The sequence below is a fragment of the Musa acuminata genome, unplaced genomic scaffold, assembly GCF_036884655.1.
Source record: "Musa acuminata AAA Group cultivar baxijiao unplaced genomic scaffold, Cavendish_Baxijiao_AAA HiC_scaffold_1139, whole genome shotgun sequence".
Classification (NCBI taxonomy): domain Eukaryota; kingdom Viridiplantae; phylum Streptophyta; class Magnoliopsida; order Zingiberales; family Musaceae; genus Musa; species Musa acuminata.
In genome coordinates, this window is record NW_027021351.1 from 3,165,690 (window position 1) to 3,187,602 (window position 21,913).

A 21,913-nucleotide genomic window follows, 5' to 3' on the forward strand; every position below is an offset into this window, starting at 1 on the left:
TTTCCGAAAGAATTTTTTTCTTAATCCTTTTTAAATCTACTAAGAGAAATTTAAGAACACCCAAATGTTTTCCTATGTGTATCTCTCTTATCGAGATCTTAGATTTATGGTATATGTACCGAAATAAATTCTAATTGATTAAAAATTAGTTTTTTTATTTAGATCTCTAATCTAAATTCTAATTTACCGCAAGTCAAAGTCTTCTTGGCCAGCGACGTGTAGAAAAAGAATCCATGGAATGCACAATCAAATTTAAAGAAGACGACCCCACGTTTGTCAAACAGCGCTTATCCCACTGATTGAGACCGATGCTTTCAGTTTCCAAAATTCTATCTAATCATAAAGTTTAATTTATTATTTCAACCACACATAGCAAGCGAGTAAGCTATGCCCAATTTATATATCATGGATAATGGGTATCAATTTATATATTTCAAAAGAGCAATCAAGAGAATTAATAACGGAATAAAACTATCTCACGAGTCAATCCAAATATATTTGGTATATCATCTCCAATGGAAATTATTTTCTATTTAGAAATGAAACTCCAAAGAGTCTACTTTTCCAAGTAAATTAGGTACCGAAGAAATTTAATTCTAATTAAGAAATTTAAAAATAAAAAAAGAAATACTGACTATTTTGCACTATTGTTATTTCAGTCAGTCAACTGTTTCTGAGTCAAAGTGGTGTCGTCTCGATCAATTCTATGCATACTTGGCTTCACGTTCATGATCCACATGATGCTCTGCATCATAACCACTGGTTCCGTCCTTCCGAACTCTTACCCCTTTCGTCACATATGAAGTCTCCGATGGTGAAGGTGACTTGTGTGCTCTCAGTCGAAGTCTTCTTTAGAGAGCGAGTCGGTACAATTAATTCCATGCATGATGTAATGGAGCGGAGAAAGTTAGAGCATCATGGAATGGAAGAAATTGTGTGCATCAGTTGGCTTACAAATTTGTGATTTGGCATAGCGTAGCATGCACCTCCACCTTCGCCCTGTTCTTCTGATTGTGGCGAACAGGAGTAGGTAGGTAGGGAGGGAGATCAAACTGCGCGCCATGGGTTTCCCTTTACGCTTCTTATCATCACTGTTGTTGTCCCTCTTGGCCCTCCTCCTCCACCGGGCCACGGTGACAAGTGGGTGTTTCAGCATGGAGAGGGAGGCACTGTTGGACTTCAAAGCCGGCATCCACGACACCCATAACCGGCTATCTTCTTGGGTAGGCCAAGACTGCTGCGCATGGGAGGGGGTCATCTGTGGTGCCACCATTGGCCACGTCGTCATGCTGGACCTTCGAAACACCAATACATATGATTGGGCATTACGCGGTGAGAGGATGAACTCGTCATTGCTTGCTTTATCACATCTGGAGCACTTGGATCTTAGCTTCAATGATTTCAGCGGGATCCGCATACCGGAATTCATCGACTCCTTCAAGAAACTGAGATACCTCAATCTATCTTCTACATATTTCATGGGAGGAATACCTGTTGACAACCTCGACTGGCTCTCCCATCTCACGTCCTTGAAGCACCTGGACTTGAGCGGGTTGAACCTAACCGGTGCCCCAGATTGGTTCTCATCGGTGAACATGCTGCCTTCCCTCCAAGTGTTAAGTATGTCTTCCGTTGGTCTCGATACCATCCCAGCAACTGTTGTCCACGTCAACTTCACCTCCTCTCTTACCGTCCTTGATCTCTCCTATAATAATTTCAACTCCACCTTACCCAAATGGTTGGGGAATATTAGTAGTCTTACCCATCTTGATCTTCAGCATTCTGGGTTCCATGGCGTTATTCCTGATGCAATTGGAGACTTGGGCTCTCTTACTTTTCTTGATATAGGATTACCGAGATCCATGGTTGATCTCCATAGACTGAAAGAATTATATATGTCGGACAACCACTTGACAGGAAATTTGAGCGGTTGGCTGGAGCAAATGACGAATCTCATCATTTTGGATCTCCGATCTAATTTATTCAACGGTTCCACGCCTTCCTCCATTGGTAAGTTCTCTAATCTCACTGAATTGAATCTCAGTGGAAATTCTCTTGGAGGTGTCATTTCAGAAGTTCATTTTGAGAATCTTACGAGATTGCAAGTGTTGGACTTGCATGACAACCCCATCACCATATCAATTCGGCAGAGTTGGGTCCCCCCTTTCCAACTCAGATTAGTATATTTAACCAATTGTCAGTTGGGACCTCAATTTCCAGAATGGTTGCAGTTTCAAACACAGATCGAAGAATTACATTTGGCAAACTGTAAAATTGCAGGGACAATGCCCGCTTGGTTTGGGAATATTTCATCTTCTACCATCACATATTTAGACCTTTCCAACAACCAAATAGGAGGGAAGCTGCCATCTTCTTTAAAGTTCACCAAGTTGGAAAGATTACATTTGGAATCCAACAGATTTGAAGGTCCATTGCCAACGATGCTACCGTCTACACTTGATATTCTATACCTCTTCAATAATTCCTTTACAGGGCAATTGCCGATATGGCCCCATGTTCAATTAGTATCACTCTCAGATAACATGCTTGATGGTGGCTTATCTTCAACAATCTGTCAATGGACATATCTCGGAAACCTTGACCTTTCGAGCAACAAATTACTTGGTGAGATCCCTTATTGTCTGGGAAAATCATTACAAAATCTTTATATCTTGAATTTGGACAACAATCACTTCTCGGGTGAAATACCACACACGATCGGTTTTTTAAGTGAGCTTCGGCTATTGCAACTGAAAAATAATAGTTTTTCGGGTGAGGTTCCTTTGTCATTGAAAAATTGTACAAAGTTACTGTTTCTTGATCTGGCTCAAAATAATCTTGTCGGAAGTATAATGCTATGGATGGGAGAAAATCTACAACAACTGCTAGTACTTCGTCTACGTTCAAATATGTTTTCTGGAGTTATTCCTTGGCAACTTGCTCGATTTGAACAGCTTCAAATATTGGATCTTGCCAATAACAACTTCTCTGGATCAATACCTCACAACATTGGTAATTTAAGTACCATGAGATCGACATCACAATATAATGATTTTTGTTATAATGAATTAGATGTCTTTACGAAGGGACAAGATCTTTATTATTTACATTGCAGCATGCAACTAATGAAAAGTTTAGATCTTTCAAACAATCATCTAACCGGAGAGATACCAAAAGGAGTTGGAGACCTTGCAGGACTCAAAAACTTAAATTTGTCAAGAAATCATTTACAAGGAAAAATTCCTTGGGAGATAGGAGGAATGATATCATTAGAATCCCTTGATCTATCGATAAATGACCTTTTTGGTAGCATTCCTGAGAGCTTATCGGTTTTATATTTCTTGAGCTACTTGAATTTATCATATAATAATCTTTCGGGAATGATACCATCTGGTCATCAACTCCAAACCTTTATTGATCCATCCATCTATATGGGCAATGCTGACTTATGTGGACCACCAATTTTGAAAAATTGTTTTAACAATAAAACAACTCAAAATATTTTGCAAGAGTACAAGAAGGAGAATCACGAGTGGCTATGGTTCTATATCAGCATGATACTAGGATATGTGATGGGATTTTGGACCTTTTATGGTATTCTCTTCCTCAAAGACATATGGAGGCATGTTTATTTCCATATGATTGATGATATGTATGATCGGTTCTGGGTACAATGGCATTTAATCTTTTTGACGGTTACTTAGACTTTAATCCTAAAATTTCTAATGTGGATAATCCAAGACTTTACCGTAGATGGGGGAGAAGGTATGTTATCACTCTACTTTTTATTTATATGGTATTTTAGATTTGTAGATGCTAGCTATGATTAATGAAAAAAGAATTTGTGTAGTTGATATAAGAAAAGATGGGTTGCTTTATTTATGGTGTTTGAAGACAAGTATTAATCAATTTGTATGTAATGTGGTTGTTTACAATCTTCTTCTATTTGATTTTTGCATAATTATAACATCATGCAAGAGTTGGCTCATAGTTTTAAAGCAGAGAAATATTAGAAAAAAAAGAGAACTACAACTTAAGTCTTCCGTGAAGATATAGTTTAAAAATATGCTATATTGATTTTAAAGGAGCAAACACATTACTTTCAAAATGATAGAATAGAGGAAGAAAGGGGTTGCTTTGGCAGGGGAAGAAAAGAGGAGAAAAAAATAAAATAGGTGTGAGATTTAATAAGGATGTTGTTTTTATATCAAGAGAGTAAGTTTTAAATTTAAAAGAGTATATATATGTATGATTTTGAATTCCTATTCATTCACTACCAATCAGAGAGTAAATAAAGCTATAGATCAATTATTCTAAAATCATTGAGTATGTTGTGATTTTAGAGAAAAAAATAGTAAGAAAGAAAATATTATGATTGTTTATTGGATTGGTTTATATTATTTGAATGATTTGGAAAAGAAGAAGAGTTTTGATTACCATATCAGTTATAATAATCTATGATTAACGTAAGTATCGAATGATTATGTCTAACTTGTTTTCCAATTTAATAATATATATGTGTTAATAATGAAGTTATGTGATTTGAAAATGTTAAATTGGCTTTTGAAAATAAACTTTTTGATATTGCATTTATTTAAAATAATTAAAATATTTAATTATTATATTTTTGAATGCTATATTGTTGAACATATTTCAAATAAGGTGTCAATATGTTACTTTAGATGATGGTTAATTGTTCTCAATTAGTTGGTTTTGATTTAGACTTTATCAATTGTTGTTGTACATTGGTCATAAGTTCATAAACTAGTTTTTTCTAGGTCTAACATAGAGATAAATGTATTACCTATACCATGGAGATTAAATATGATTTTGATCCTTGTCACAAGGATATAATATGGTCATAGCCATTAGCACTTCGACTTTTATTTTAATATATGCCCTTTGTTATAGTCATGACTATCGATGAATTTAGATATGAAGACTTAGTTATACTTATACTGATTCATGATTGATTATTAATAATCTTGGCATTAAAATGAAATCTATCCACTTATGTTTTGTTATGCAAATGTATTCAAAAATTATATTATCTTATGTGCTTATTAAGCTAAAAAGTTGTGATTTGAAATGCATGTAAAGTTATGTTTGCCCTTTATATAAGTGTATATTTTTATAAAATGCATCCATGAGAAGCTTTGCTAATATGTGAGTTTTGGTGTTTATTAAGTTGTGGTTGCTTATATCCTTGTTGTTAAAATTTTTCAGATGCCTACGAGTAGATTGAATTTGGTTATGTATCAAGACAACAAATTATATTGTTTATGGTTCAAACTCTTGAGACTTGTGATGTAATAATCCATTAGTGGGATGTCTTTGGTGAACTTATTTATGTTTGAGAGCTCAATATGTAGCTGCTGGGCATTATGGATGTATATGTTTTGTATTGTGTCAAGTGCATGGATTTTGATTTAAGTTGCATACAAGTTTAAGCCTTGCAATTCTCATATCAAAACTTATGGAACTGTGGTTAAAATATTATGACATATGTTGCGATGATGAATGATTAAGAGAGCGAGATGTTGACAACAACTCTGCCATCACCTTAAAAACCCTTAGTTTCTATCGTCTTTAGCTTTATGGAATAATAAAAATGATAACCTAACACAGCTCTGGCGGTTAAGCCTTAACCAATGAGAGTTGTATACTCCAATAGGCAGGAGAAGTTTGACCGAATTGGCAGCCAATAGCATGGACATGAATCAATAGCCAATAGATGGATAAAGTTGCCCAGAAGGTGAGTTCTTCATGATCGACATAGAGGCTAAATCCCTGCTCGCCTTTTCGAAGCTCTCTTTTGCTTCTGGAAATTGATCCATGGGATTGCCATTTCATTACTCAGGTGGCTTAATGTTATTTCGTTTATGATTTGTCATCCAAAGCCGATGATCTTAAAATTTTTAATCTTAATCACATATATTGTAACATCCCATTAGTCCCACATCGGAAATGGACAATGTGTATGATTAGCTTATAAGGGCCTAATGAGTATACTACATTAACTCCCACTTAAGTATTTTGGTCCATGGTTGAAGGACCAAAATGGAGTTATTGGCCAGTTAGCTCATCAGACTCGAGTCGTGACATTTGGTATCAGAGTCGACCTAGCATTTGAGCGAGAGGGCTCGAGTAGAAAAGCGACCACTGACACATATAATGGCCTTTTAAATTATCAAAATATTTATTGAGTTATTGGTCAATTGACATATATAAAATGTAAATCATTCGAAATTATAAAAGAATATATGTTGAATAGTTGGATAAATTTTCATCATTTCAATTGCTTTTGTTGAGTTGTACCTCAACTTATATTTTATGTCAACAATTAATTAATTTTAAAAACTTAAAAATTTTATTGATTTATTAGATATAGAATTTGATATACTTGGGTAATCTAAAACCAAATTTATTCAATAAGTTTTATTAATCTGTCATATATTTTATGTTAAAAATATATATATTTTTGACTAAAAAGTTTTCGAGTGGTACATTTAATTAAAATATTTTTCAAGCTAATTTAGTTTTGTCCAACTTAGTATTTCAAAAGTTAACTATATTGATTAATGTTATTCTTAATCAAATTTGGGGGCCAATTTTCTATTAAGTGGGGGAGAAATGTAATCATCGATAATTTTTTCCTTAACATAAATTAATTACTATAAATGATATATTACTTTATTATTAACTTCTATATTTGTGTATTATAGTTAAGGAAATGATTAGATTTGGTTTCCTTAATCATATGGATAAGTTAGGAATTCTACTAATTAATTAAATTATTGATTGATTTATTTCCTAATGAGTGATTTGATATTTAGGAAGTAAATAGTTTACATTCCATTTTTGTGTATGAACTATAAGAAATAAATATTATATTACTTTTTTTTGTGTGTGAAAGCAAATATAAAATAAATTAAAAATAAAAATTAAATTATTACTTACCTTTCGGGGAGATATCATATTCTCTTATATAAAGGGACTATTAATTACTCATTCTCTACTAGGCCTAACAATAGGAGGATTGAGGAGATGATTTTCTAGCCTATGTGGTCAGGCATGACCCAACCCATGTGGCTAGGTACGATCTAATCCATATGGCCATGTATGACCTAGCCCATGCGGTAAGGTACGACCCAACCATATGGTTAGGCATGGACCAGCTCATGTGGCTAGATACAATCCAGTCCATGTGGCCATGTATAACCCAACTTATATGGTAAGGTACGACCCAACCATGTGGTTAAGCATGAGCAGCCAGCTTATGTGGCTAGGTACAACTCAGTCTAAGTGGTCAGATATGACCCCAACTCATGTGTCCCAGCTACGCGATTGATATAGGGTGATTCCAAACTAACTTGACCGGTTAAGTGAAAGAAAGTATAGTCTTTAAAAGGTCGGCTCTGATACCAAATGTCATGACCCAGGCCTGATAGGCTAACTGACCTATCAACTTCGTTTGGTCCAAACCACTGACCAAAATGCTTAAGCTGAAGTTGATAGTAGTACACTCATCAGACCCTTATAAGTCAATTATAGTCATTGCTCACTTCCGATGTGGGACTAATCAAGGGTGTTACAATCTCCCCCACTCAAAATTGTAACACCCTTGATTAGTCCCACATCAGAAATGGGCAATGTGTATGATTAGCTTATAAGGGCCTGATGAGTGTACTACATTAACTCCCGCTTAAGTATTTTGGTCCACGGTTGAAGGACCAAAATGAAGTTATTCACATGCACTATGTTAGGATTTGATCTGGGTTATATTGGGGTTTGATTGTAACACCCTTGATTAGTCCCACATCGAAAGTGGGCAGGATTAAGATTGACTTATAAGGGTCTGTTGAGTGTACTATTATCAATTAGCCCATCAGAGTCATGATATATGTTGATATGTCTATGTAATTGGAGGTGATGAAACTCAAAACGGAGCCTCTACAATATTTGGGCTAATTATCTGTTCACTTTCTAAGTTCAATGCATCCTGTGCTTCCCCTCTTGATGATTAGTTCCTCCTCATATTTAAAGGCGTGGGCTAAAAATTTCTATTATTGGTACTCCAAAATATTATAGATAATAATTTTTTAGAATTATTATCTGGTAGTTCAGTTTTTTTCTAATGAACCTAGCATCATCATTTTTTCTATTTAAAATGATTTGATAACTTTCATCTATCCAAAGAAAATTAATTTTTTTTATTACGTGAGATCAATTAAAGATTTGGATCATCCCTACTCAAGCATAATTCTCTTTGTATATTTTTTCCTATTAATATCAAATAATTTATATCCTTTTCTCAAGAGCAATCAAGGTATTTTTCATATCTTGTTCTCTCTCTTAAAATCTAAAGATAGAAATAAACCCCTCTTCAATATGGCTCCTAAGATAATGACATTTCAACCCCTTTAATATTGTTCTAATTTAATGGTAAGATTAACTCAAGTCATCCGTTTACTTTATATCAAGTCTTCCTAATCAAAACAAATATTAAAAGACTTTGAATAGAAAACAAAGTCTTGTTAGATGTAACATTGACTCTGTAGCTCCAAGTTGTCTCTACGTTATGCCAATTAAACATCCAACTAATAACGACTCATATATATATATATATATATATATATATATATATATATATATATATATATATATATATATATATATATATATATATATATATATATATATATATATATAGAGGTAACATACATGTATTTATATATATTTTTCACATCTTTCTCTCTTTTTATCTTAAAATTGAGAGATATATATAATATTTATAAAAGAAACAAACCCTTTCAATACGGCTCTAATTTAGTGGTAAGACGATGATGTCTCAACCCCTTCAATGCAGCTCCAATTTAGTGGTAAGATTGACTCAAGTCCTTCGTCTACTCTATATTAGGTCTTCCTAGTAAAACAAATATTAAGAGACCCTAGCAGAAAACAATGTATATCAGATGCAAATGTTAACTCTATCACTTCAAATCATCTCCACATTATGACAAAGCCATGAATTGGACATTCGACTACCATCTTCGGATTTTGGATTGAATTAGTAAGAATCACCTGTTATATTATTAATCAATCTCTCTCAATAGTGATTAAATCAAAATTTGATTACCTAATATAGATCGGATTCAAAGGCAACCAATGTCCATTTTTGAGATCGTCTCACGGTGAGGTGTTGGAAAGCAAGAAATTTGAATCGATATTTTGCATAAACTACATTGGGGTGAATATGCAAATCGTCTTTGATGCTAAAGATAGAAAGGAATTGAAAAGATTTAGTAAAATATCTTAATCAGAAGTAAAGAAAAAGAGAGTGAATTGAGAATGCATATGTGGGGTCTTTTTATATTGTGATGGATTGAGGTATCATCAATGAACCATGAGATCGATGAAAATTTTAATTTTACATATAAAAACGAGGGTGACCTGATGACCTAAGATTCGATTTTTTATTTTTTTTTTTTTTGGGTTCCATCTTGCTAAGTGTGGTCTTGCCTTTCTACTGGTGCATGTCCCACATGGAAACATGAGTTTATCTTTCGATTTAAATCATGTATGCTCATAAAAAATTGTACAAGCTTAAGTGTGTTTTTATAATTGTTATTATTATTATTATTATTATTATTATTATTGCTTTTGCCCTAGAGAAGAAGGAACTTTAATGACCATGACATGTCCATTCAGGCTGCAACGACTTGGACCTGCAAAGTCTATGCAAGTCCGATGAGAGGAAGAGGATGCAACCATTTTTATCCTATCTTATGTTGTTACATGATGCTATGTTGAAAATATCAGTATAAAAATTATTTTTATTAGTTAAATCTACTAAGAGAAATTTAAGAACACCCAAATGTTTTCCTATGTGTATCTCTATCATCAAGATATTAGATTTATGATATATTTACAGAAATAAATTCTAATTTACTAAAAAAATTAATTTTTCTATTTAGAACTCTAATCTAAATTCTAATTTACCGGAAGTCAAAGTCTTCTTGGCCAGCGACGTGTAGAAAAAGAATCCATGGAATGCAGCTTAGGGATGTGAGGCTTCTCACCGCTCACGACCCCACGGTTTTGGATTTATTTCTTGCGAGTCGCTCGTCTGTCAAACAGTGCTTATCCCACTGATTGAGACTGATGCTATCAGTTTCCAAAATTCTATCTAATCATAAAGTTTAATTTATTATTCCAACCACACATAGCAAGCGAGTGAGCTATTACCAATTTATATATCATGGATAATGGGTACTGTCCGTGCTATGTGGCACAATATTAAAAGAACAATCAAGAGAATTAATAACGGAACATATACTCAAAATAACTTATATAAAATTTATGTGGTCAAGCATTTGTATTCTTCCTTATGCAAAAAATGTAAGGAATAAATCTATCTCACGAGTCAATCCAAATATATTTGGTGTATCATCTCGCATGGGCCTTCAAGAAATTATTTTCTATTTAGAAATGAAACTCCAAAGAGGCTAGCAAGTGTTTTTCTTTGGCACTTTATCAAAACGTACGTAAGAAACACTTAAGGATTTCTTTCACTTTCTTGTTTTCCGAGGATTTCTTCCGGTCAGTCAACTGTTTCTGAGTCAAGTGGTGTAGTCTCGATCAATTCTATGCATACTTGGCTTCACGTTCATGATCCACATGATGCTCTGCATCATAACCACTGGTTCCGTCCATCCCAACTCTTACCCCTTTCGTCATATATGAAGGTGACTTGTGTGCTCTCAGTCGAAGTCTTCTTTAGAGAGCGAGTCGGTACAATTAATTCCATGCATGATGTAATGGAGCGGAGAAAGTTCAGGAATCATGGAATGGAAGAAATTGTGTGCATCAGTTGGCTTACAAATTTGTGATTTGGCATAGCGTAGCATGCACCTCCACCTTCGCCCTGTTCTTCTGATCGTGGCGGCCATGAGTAGGTAGGTAGGGAGGGAGATCAAACTGCGCGCCATGGCTTTCTCATCATTCTTCTCGTCATTGTTGTTGTGCCTGTCGGGCATCCTCCTTCTCCACGGGGCAGCGGTGGCACGAGGGTGTTTTAGCATGGAGAGGGAGGCGCTGCTGGACTTCAAAGCTGGTGTCGGAGACACCCGCAACCGGCTATCTTCTTGGACAGGCCACCACTGTTGCACATGGAAGGGAGTGGCCTGCGACACCACCACTGGCCACGTCGTCATGCTCGACCTCCGAAACACAAATACTACAGATGATTGGGCATTACGCGGTGAGGGGATGATGAACTCGTCATTACTTGCTTTATCTCATCTGAAGCACTTGGATCTTAGCTTCAATAATTTCAGCGGGATCCGCATACCGGAATTCATCGGCTCCTTCAAGAAACTGAGATACCTCAATCTATCTTCTACACGATTCATGGGAGGAATACCTGCTCGGCTGGGGAACCTTTCGAGCCTCTACGTTCTTGATCTAAGCGATGCTTTACATTTTACATCCCATGTTGACAACCTCGACTGGCTCTCCCATCTTACCTCCCTGAAGAACCTGGACTTGAGCGGGTTGAACCTAACCGGTGCCCCAGATTGGTTCTCATCGGTGAACATGCTGCCTTCCCTCCAAGTCTTAAGTATGTCTTCCGTTGGTCTCGATACCATCCCAGCTTCTGTTGTTCACGTCAACTTCACCTCCTCTCTTACTGTCCTTCATCTCTCCTATAATAATTTCGACTCCACCTTACCCAAATGGTTGTGGAATATTAGTGGTCTTACCCATCTTGATCTCTATAATTCTGGGTTCTATGGCGTTATTCCTGATGCAATTGGAGACTTGGGCTCTCTTACTTTTCTTGATCTAGGAGGCAATCAACTCGAGGGTATCGTACCGAGATCCATGGTTGATCTCCGTAGACTGGAAGAATTATATATGTCGGACAACCAATTGACAGGAAATTTGAGCGGTTGGCTGGAGCAAATGACGAATCTCATCATTTTGGATCTCCGATCTAATTTATTCAACGGTTCCATGCCTTCCTCCTCCATTGGTAAGTTCTCTAATCTCACTGAATTGAATCTCGCTGGAAATTCTCTTGGAGGTGTCATTTCAGAAGTTCATTTTGAGAATCTTACAAGATTGCGATGGTTGGACTTGTCTTACAACCCCATCACCATATCCATAGGACAGAGTTGGGTCCCCCCTTTCCAACTCAGATATGTAGATTTAACCAAATGTCAGTTGGGACCTCAATTTCCAGAATGGTTGCAGTTCCAAACACAGATGACAACATTATATTTGGCAGACTGTAAAATTGCAGGGACAATGCCCGCTTGGTTTGGGAATATTTCATCTTCTACCATCACATATTTAGACCTTTCCAACAACCAAATAGGAGGGAAGCTGCCATCTTCTTTAAAGTTCACCAAGTTGAAAAGATTATATTTGGATTCCAACAGATTTGAAGGTCCATTGCCAACGATACTACCGTCTACACTTGAAATTCTATTCCTCTCCAATAATTCCTTTACAGGGCAATTGCCGATATGGCCCTATGTTAGATTTGTGTCAATCTCTGATAACATGCTTGACGGTGGCTTATCTTCGTCAATCTGCCAATGGACAGGTGGTCTCGTATACCTTGACCTTTCGAACAACAAATTACTTGGTGAGATCCCTTATTATTTAGAGGAGTCATTACAAAATATTTATTTCTTAAATTTGGACAACAACCGCTTGTCGGGTGAAATTCCACACACGATCGGTTTTTTAAGTATGCTTATGCTATTGCAACTGAAAAATAACAGTTTTTCGGGTGAGGTTCCTTTGTCATTGAAAAATTGTACAAATTTATGGTTTCTTGATCTGGCTCAAAATAATCTTGTCGGAAGTATAACGCTATGGATGGGAGAAAATCTACAACAACTGCAAGTACTTCGTCTACGTTCAAATATGTTTTCTGGAGTTATTCCCTGGCAACTTGTTCGATTTGAACAGCTTCATATATTGGATCTTACCGATAACAATTTCTCTGGATCAATACCTCACAACATTGGTAATTTAAGTGCCATGAGATCGACATCACATTATAATGAATCTTGTGATTATGAATTAGATGTCTTTACAAAGGGACAAGATCTTCATTATTTAAAATGCAGCATGATATTGATGAGAAGTTTGGATCTTTCAAACAATAGACTAACCGGAGAGATACCAAAAGGAATTGGAGACCTTGCAGGACTCAAGAACTTAAATTTGTCAAGAAATCATTTACAAGGAAAAATCCCATGGGAGATAGGAGGAATGAAATCATTAGAATCCCTTGATCTATCGATAAATGATCTTTCTGGTAGCATTCCTGAGAGCTTATCGACTTTATATTCCTTGAGCTATTTGAATTTATCATATAATAATCTTTCGGGAATGATACCATCTGGTAATCAACTCCAAACCTTTATTGATCCATCCATCTATATGGGTAATGCTGACTTATGTGGACCACCAATTTTTAAAAGTTGTTTTAATAATAAAACAACTCAAAATATTATACAAGAGTACAAGAAGGAGATTCCCGAGTGGCTATGGTTCTATATCAGCATGATACTAGGATATGTGATGGGATTTTGGACATTTTGTGGTATTCTTTTCCTTAAAGACGCATGGAGGCATGTTTATTTCTATATGGTTGATGATATGTATGATCGGTTCTGGGTGCAATGTCAATTAATTCTTCGACGATTGTTGAGACGTTAATCCTAAAATTTCTAGCGTGGATGATCCCAGGCTTTCCGGTAGATGAGGAGAAGGTATGTCATCACACTACTTTTTATTTATATGATATTTTGGATTCCTAGATGCTGGTTGTGATCAATGAAAAAAGAATTTTGTATTATTGATCTAAGAAAGGATGGGCTGCTATATTTATGATGTTTGAGATCTTTTTCTATGTAATGTGGTTGTTTACAGTCTTCTTCTATTTGATGTTTGCATAATTATAACATCATGCAAGAGTTGGCGTTTGCATAATTATAACATCATGCAAGAGTTGACTCATAGTTTTAAAGCAGAGAAATATTACAAAAAGAAGAGACCTACAACCAAGTCTTTTGTACGAAAAGATAGTTTAAAAATATGGTATATTGATTTTAAAGGAACAAACACATTACTTTCGAAATAATAAAATAGAGGAAGAGAGGGGTGGCTTTGGCAGGGGAAGAAAAGAGGAGAAAAAAATAAAATAGGTGTGAGATTTAATAAGGATGTTGTTTTTATTTCAAGAGAGTAAGTTTTAAATTTGAAAGAGTATTTATATGTATGATTTTGAATTCCTCTATGCATTCCCTACCAATCAGAGAGTAAATAAAGCTATAGATTAATTATTCTAAAATTATTGAGTATGTTGTTATTTTAGAGAAAAAAATAGTAATAAGAAAGAAAATATTATGATTGTTTATTGGATTGGTTTATATTATTCGAATGATTTGGAAAAGAAGGAGAGTTTTGATCACCATATCAGTTATAATAATTTATGATTAACTTAAGTATCGAATGATTATGTCTAACTTGTTTTCTGATTTAATAATATATTTGTTAATAATGAAGTTATGTGATTTGCAAATGTTAAATTGGCTTTTGAAAATAAGCTTTTCGATATTGCATTTGTTTAAAATAATTAAAATATTTAATTATCATATTTTCCAATGTCATATTGTTGGACATATTTCAAATAAGGTGTCATTATTTTAGATGATGGTTAATTGTTCTCAATTAGTTGGTTTTGATTTAGACTTTATCAATTGTTGTTGTACATTGCTCATATGTTCATAAACTAGTTTCTTTGACATAAAGATAAATGTATTACAGAGATTAAATATAATTTTGATCATTGTCACAAGGATACAATATGGTCATAGCCATTAGCACTTCGACTTCTTTTAATATATGCCCTTTGTTATAATCATGACTATGGATGAATTTAGATATGAAGGCTTAGTTATACTTATACTGATTCATGATTGATTAATAATAATCTTGGCATTAAAATGAAATCCATCCAATTATGTTTTGTCATGCAAATGCATTAAAAAATTATGGTGTCTTATGTGCTTATTAAGCTAAAAAGTTGTGATTTGAAAAGCATGTAAAGATATGTTTTCTCAAGTGTATAGTTTTATAAAATGCATCCATGAGAAATTTTGCTAATATATGAGTTTTGGTGTTTACTAAGTTGTGGTTGCTCATATCGTTGTTAAAATTTTTCAGATGCCTGTGAGTAGATTGAATTTGGTTATGTATCGAGACAATAAATTATATTGTTTATGGTTCAAACTCCTGAGACTTGTGATGTAATAATCCATTAGTGGGATATCTTTGGTGAACTTATTTGTGTTTGAGAGTTCAATATGTCACTATTGTTATATGTGGACATTATGGATGTTTCTGTTTTGTATTGTGTAAAGTGCATAGATTTGGATTTAATAGGTCTAAAAAAAAGGAGCCGCTGCAATATTTGAGGTGGTTATAAAATAGAAGTTATTTAACAATGTTTTTGTTGGTATCTGTTCACTTTCTCAGTTCATTGTTAGTTTCTCTTCGTTGAATTAGCTGATGTGTTCCAGAAAAACCAAAAGGCGTGGGCTAAAAGTTTGGGATTCGAAATGCTATAAATAATGACATAGCAGTAACTCATCTTTCATAATCATTTTAGAATTATTATCTGGTAGTTCAGATTTTTTTTAATAAACCTATTATCATCATCTTTTCTATTTAAAATGATTTGACAACATTAGTCTATCTCTATAGAAAAAATTAATTTTTTTATTATATAAGATCAATTAAAGACTTGGGTCTTCTCTATTCAAGCACAACTCTCCTTATATATCTTTTCCTATAAATATCAAATAATTTATATCTTTCTCTAAGAAGAAATCAAAGTATTCTTCACATCATATTCTCCCTCCTAAAGATATGTAGAATATCTATAGAAAAAATAAACCCTTTCGATACGATTCTTAAGATGATGAGATTTTAATCTCTTTAAGACTACTCCAATTTAAGGGTAAGACTGATCCAAGTTGTCAATCCACTCTATATCAAGTCTTTCTAGTCAAAACAAATATTAAAAGACTCTGAGCAGAAAATAAAATCATGTCAAATGCAAACGTTGACTATGTCACTCCAAATCATCTCTTATATATATATATATATATATATATATATATTCTTCACATCTTGTTCTCTCTCTTAAAATCTAAAAATATATATAATATTTATAAAAGAAATAATCCCTTTCAATACTACTCCAATTTAGTGGTAAGAGGATGACATCTCAACCCATCAATATTGCTCCAATTTAGTGATAAGATTGATCCAAATTATCCATATACTCTATATCAAATCTTTCTAGTAAAACAAATATCGAGAGACTCTACCAAAAAAATAAAAAGTCATGTAAAACTCTATTTGACTCCAAACCTCTCTACATTATATCAAAGTCATGAATTGGACATCAAGTAACAACAATTCCTCTCTTTCTCTCTCTCTCTCTCTCTCTCTCTCTCTCTCTCTATATATATATATATATATATATATATATATATATTGGTTGGCAGCAGTGATTCTGGTGAATGGTCAACCAGGTACTTTGGTTGCGATGTGCATAGCTTTTTCTTGTTCTCAAGCAGCACCCATTGCAAGAGAATTCATGCTTTCCCCCCCCCCTTTTATCCGTTTTCTGAAGGAAAAAAGTGTAGTATGTTATTGGCATAAAACTGTGCATTATCCATTTCACTGGTGTCTTACCTGAACATATACAATAAGTTGTTTCCTTATTTAGCCGATTGCTGATTTGAAGTTTACATATTAAGTTGAAGATGAATACATTGTTTCTTTCCTTTATTTTGTTTTAGCATTGGTAAAATGAAGCACATTTTCTTCCACCTTTGTTAAAATAATTCCAAGGACTTGATTATTGCAATGAAATGTTTGAGATATTTTTCAGGACTTGATTATGCATAACTGTCAATCCTATGTTAAGAGAATATGCATATTTGAGATATTGTTAAAATAATTGTCAATCCTATGCATAACTGTCAATCCTATGCATATTTGAGATATTGTTAAAATAATTGTCAATATCTCAAAATGTTTGAGATATTGTTAAAATAATTCCTATGCATAACTGTCAATCCTATGCATAATTGTCAATCCTATGCATATTTGAGATATTGTTAAAATAATTGTCAATATCTCAAAATGTTTGAGATATTGTTAAAATAATTCCAAGGACTTGATTATGCATAACTGTCAATCCTATGTTAAGAGAATATGCATATTTTTCAGGAAAAAATGTTAATTATTCTTTTTGAGTCCAAGCACTTGAACCATGCATTATCAGAAATCATAATTTATATTCTTCTATGCTTTTAATTCTCATGATGATTTGATGTGTATAAGATGATAAACAAAAGTTAGATTGACAACAATATATATGACTAGATTGACAATATATAAAATGATATTAATATCAATGGTACGATCATATAAACATCTAAACCAAATCATATAAGGTGTGGCTGTAGGTGTGCTCATGCATGTGAAACGTTTTTCCGGGCAGAGTTGTGTCAAAATGCTTCATGGAGCCCATTTACTATTTTGAAATAAATATTAAAATTTATTCCGAGGGGGCTACAATAATCATCTATATGGCATGCATCCGATTACATGCCAACCTTTATATTTGTAAAGTATGTTTTAGGCTCATCAAGTTGGACTTGTTTATGAATATGCTTCTCGTGGAAGTCTTAGAGATCATCTTTCAGGTAAAAAAGATGTTGAATAGTATTCTATGGTCTGAGCTACTGTATGCTTGTAGAAGATTGAATCCAGTTTAAAGTTGCTTTACCTGAAAATTTTGTATCTTTCGACAGTATATTTCTCTTTCTATACCTAGAATTTCTTGCTCTTGATTTGTCATACATTATCATAGGATTGAATTAATGCAATTGATAAAATATTATCATGTTAGTTTTTTTTTTCTTCTAGCAAAAACAGTACCCTGATCATTATTTGTCAAGATTCTGGAGCTTAGTGTAACTGACTTATCCAGTACGATTTTTCATTTTTTATAAACATTTTAGATTCTTAACTGCACCTTTTTTTCTATAGATAAAATGTTCTTGACTGTATCTGAGACATATTCAGAATCTTTAGTGCATTGTCAAATTCATCCGGTCCTTACAGAACTGTGCAACATAATATTCTTGAGTTAATTTTACGTTATGCTGAATTTCTGGAGTTCATTTTACAGATAAAACTGGAAATAGCCAAACATTGAGTTGGAGAGAACGAATTCAGATAGCAGTGGAAGCCGCACAAGGTGATCTTACAATTGGTATTGCTTTTTATATATCTTTTCAAATTTTCACTTTCTGTTCCACTGAACAATTTATGAACAGGTCTGGAGTATCTACACAAGGGATGTGTGCCACCTATAATCCATAGAGATGTGAAGACTAACAATATCCTCTTAACACATGACTTTGAGGCAAAGGTAGCAGATTTTGAGCTGTTAAAGCCTTTCCTGACCGATGCCCAGACTCACGTATCTACTGATGTTGTGGCTGGCACTCCAGGATACATAGATCCCGAGTATGCTTTCTATTTCACAGAAGTTTGCCAGATAATATTTGCAGTGTGAATTGCTCAGGATTTCCTTGATTGCCCCTCTACTGACAAGTCGGTTTAATTTGTTTTATAGAGAATCTAAGAATTCCTTTGGCAACTAAATGAAAAAGAGAATGATGTAGAATCACAATGAGAAAAATTGACAAAAAAATGTTCTTTTTCCAAATGTGATGCAGATTTCTTTCTTAGTTAACTTTACCAGAGGAGAATCATGAACAATTGTTGCACCTTTCTGGGATGGCTATTTTTGCCCCTTTTACATCTATAAAATATTCATAGGAATCATGTTAAATTAATGTATGACTCAAGTCAAAACAATATTCAATCGTCTTAGTTTTCTTTTCCAAAAGTATCATAGTAGTTACCAATTACTACATTGATACATTTCTTTTTTCAGGTACTCTGCTACTTTCCAGCTGACTGAAAAAAGTGATGTATACAGCTTCGGAGTTTTTCTTCTGGAACTGGTTACTGGTCAATCAGCCGTGTTGGATCAACCAAAAAGGTGTCACTTAGTCCAATGGGTACTATCGAGGCTAGCTGAAGCCGACATCACTAAGGTGGCTGATCAAAAACTCGGAGGGCAATACAACAACTGCTCTGTCCTAAAGGTCATTGATTTAGCAATGAGATGTGTTGATATCTCTGCTCATCAGAGGCCAACCATGACCGAAGTGGTGATGCGATTGAAGGAGAGCTTGCAACTGGAGAACAACAATGGAAGTGACCCAAACGCATATATGGAAATAAATGATGCTGGGAATAGTGGAATGGCAAGATAAGCTATGCTTGCTCGCCTCTCACTTTAGAGTTTCCGTTTGTCAAATTTGTAAATATAAAATTGTGTGAGAACAAATTGTGTTTGGATCATAATGTTTGATGAGAGCTGGGTAGGCTCCAAAGTCTCCTATGAGAAATCATTCATCCATGTATGAGTACTGCCTGTGGACTTACTTGCAAGCAAGTAACAGGTGATTCTTTCTCTTGTAACTGCATATGGTGTACAAACGCCGATACTTTGTATGGCTTAGATGCATGTTAGCGTACATGTGGCTCTTAAAGAAATCAAGTAAGATGGATTGGATTTGGGTGAGCTTTGAGATTCCTCTGAAATCTTTAGATTCCTCTGAAATTTATAGTTATATCTATAACTATAAAAACTCTTTGTGTTTGATGACCCGACAGATCGGATTTATATATTATATTATATTGTTTGAACGATTTGTTAAAGGATCAATAATCAATTTGATTTATATAAGACATGGATATCTTTATGATATCTTAACACTAATCACCGAGCAGGTCAATTCACCGAGTTTGACTTTTTTGTTTCCCCTCGCATCTGTCTGTTGCCTGACTTCCCTTTCTGCTCACTTCTTTGTGCTGTGGACAATGGCCTTTCTCAAATCAAGAGATTGAGTGTGATGATACGTATCTATTAGGAAAATGACTTCAGGAGTCGGTAGATGATGAAAAGAGGTGAGAGAATTAAGTCGGAGCAAGGAATTCAAGGCCTGAAAAATACTAAGCGGAAGGATCGGTGACTGTCTGATGACTCCACCGGATGAGTTGCCATTACAACTTTAGACTTCAGCTGATACCACAATCAATCACCGTTGTTTGTAGAAGAAAGTAAAGCATGAGAAGAAAAAAAAGGTCGGAGAAGACGAGAGAGAAGGATCCTTAATAGTTCGATCTGACAGCATATTACTATGCGACTGTGGCGGTGACAGTGGTGCTGCATGGAGTCTTCGGATGTAAACATCAGTACAATGCTGGTGATGAGTCCCCATCCATGGCCAATAATTCTGACACAGTACAAAAATAAAATTAACAAAATATTATTAAAAAATATTTTCACAAACTGATTTTATAAGTAAATATGAAAAAATAATCTTTTTCTACTCGTTCCGGATTAATCCCCTCCACTTGAGAAAAAATTTACCTTGAAATTATGTTTGCATGGAATATAATCATATAAATACGTAACATTGAAGGTCTTTAAGATCCCCCGATCATCCCATAAATCAATCACGTAGGTCTTATTATTAATTTTCTTTAAGACCTTATAGGACCATACTTCTTCGATTTAAATTTATTATAAATACTTATAGAAAATCTCTCTTTTCACAAATACCTTATAATCAATTGCTTCTCTTTTCACAGGTCTCCTTCCTTAAACACTTTCTCTCTCCTATATTTATCAATACCTGGCATCAGTAGCTTTTCACAAATACCTGGCATCAGTGGCTTTCAACTTATTCACTTTAGCTTGGGTTGATTATACTTGTTCAACTATGTTATTACAACTTGTTCACAAAAATAACGTGACATGATATAAAGATTTTTTGAGTTTGAGGTTTGTAGCATCGGAAAGTGTTATGTTCAAAAGGGTATCCTGTAAAAATACAGGGCTTAGATCATGGTGTTAGCTTATGTGAGGCATAAGGACATAGTCATGGATAACATAAACAATCAAATATTTTGAGTTTCTGAAGGCTTGGAAGCTTACGGAATAATTTTTCAAATGATGATTGGTCTTGGAGGACTGAAGTGAGCATATGATTAATGAGATGTCTGATATAGAAGTGTGAGACCAGTTTGAAAGACTACTGACCAAAAAGTTGGTGGCATAGATGTCTGATGTAGAAGTGTGAGACCAATTTCAACTATATGCTGATGCTTGCATTCGACAGAACCAACTAATTGAGGAGTCTGAGGAGGTATATAACACAAGCTATGAGACAGAATGTGAGGGCTTGATATTCGTCTCCGCCATCAGAGTAAATTGTTATTATGGAAGACTGAAAGAAATTTTTGATTGACTTTCTAAAGTTAGTAAAGATTGTTGAAACTTCATATTTATGATGGAGAGGATATAACCATGTGTAATTAGTGAAACAGTCTACAAAAATGACATAAAATATGAACTTGTCAAAAGAAGGGGTTGGGGCAGGGCCTCAAACATCGGTATAAATAATTTCAAACGGTTTAAAGCAAGATACGAAGGATGTTCCAAAAGGTAGTATATGACTTTTATTGCTATGACAAGCATTATAATGAATTATAATGCTATTGATATTAAAGGTAGTAAGAGAGTAATGAGAAAGTAATCTTTGCTGGATAAAGAACGGGTGGTGACTAAAATGTTGATGCCACACATCAACCGAAGCAGCACCTGAAGAGTGAACAATGGGCTAGGTTATTTGTGAAGCCGACGACCACTCATAAATGTTGTCTT

General features: G+C 34.4%; 3 protein-coding genes across 3 annotated transcripts; all 3 read left to right on the forward strand.

The window, feature by feature from the left end:
• The first annotated feature begins 1,030 nt into the window (after positions 1–1,030).
• On the forward strand, positions 1,031–5,404 carry LOC135671416 (receptor-like protein EIX2). The gene is made up of 2 exons (XM_065179523.1): positions 1,031–3,765; positions 5,227–5,404. Exon 1 carries the CDS (start codon positions 1,062–1,064, stop codon positions 3,702–3,704), a length of 2,643 nt encoding a protein of 880 aa, XP_065035595.1. The 5' UTR covers positions 1,031–1,061; the 3' UTR covers positions 3,705–3,765; positions 5,227–5,404.
• A 5,313-nt stretch (positions 5,405–10,717) lies between these two features.
• On the forward strand, positions 10,718–14,459 carry LOC135671412 (receptor-like protein EIX2). The gene has a single exon (XM_065179517.1). The coding sequence runs from the start codon at positions 10,990–10,992 to the stop codon at positions 13,738–13,740; it is 2,751 nt and encodes a 916-aa protein (XP_065035589.1). The 5' UTR covers positions 10,718–10,989; the 3' UTR covers positions 13,741–14,459.
• On the forward strand, positions 13,761–19,765 carry LOC135671401 (probable LRR receptor-like serine/threonine-protein kinase At1g51880). Its single transcript, XM_065179505.1, has 5 exons — positions 13,761–13,793; positions 17,744–17,807; positions 18,296–18,364; positions 18,444–18,636; positions 19,070–19,765. Exons 1-5 carry the CDS (start codon positions 13,761–13,763, stop codon positions 19,452–19,454), a joined length of 744 nt encoding a protein of 247 aa, XP_065035577.1. The 3' UTR covers positions 19,455–19,765.
• The last annotated feature ends 2,148 nt before the right edge of the window (positions 19,766–21,913 follow it).

What these genes read in the sequence shown, in the direction of transcription:
- LOC135671416 (XM_065179523.1), top strand. Translation starts at nt 1,062, where the DNA reads ATGGGTTTCCCTTTACGCTTCTTATCATCACTGTTGTTGTCCCTCTTG.
- LOC135671412 (XM_065179517.1), top strand. Translation starts at nt 10,990, where the DNA reads ATGGCTTTCTCATCATTCTTCTCGTCATTGTTGTTGTGCCTGTCGGGC.
- LOC135671401 (XM_065179505.1), top strand. Translation starts at nt 13,761, where the DNA reads ATGATCCCAGGCTTTCCGGTAGATGAGGAGAAG. An exon ending in TTCCGGTAGATGAGGAGAAG is followed by an intron (nt 13,794 to 17,743) that starts GTATGTCATCAC and finishes AGTATGTTTTAG; the next exon opens with GCTCATCAAGTTGGACTTGT. An exon ending in TCTTAGAGATCATCTTTCAG is followed by an intron (nt 17,808 to 18,295) that starts GTAAAAAAGATG and finishes TTCATTTTACAG; the next exon opens with ATAAAACTGGAAATAGCCAA.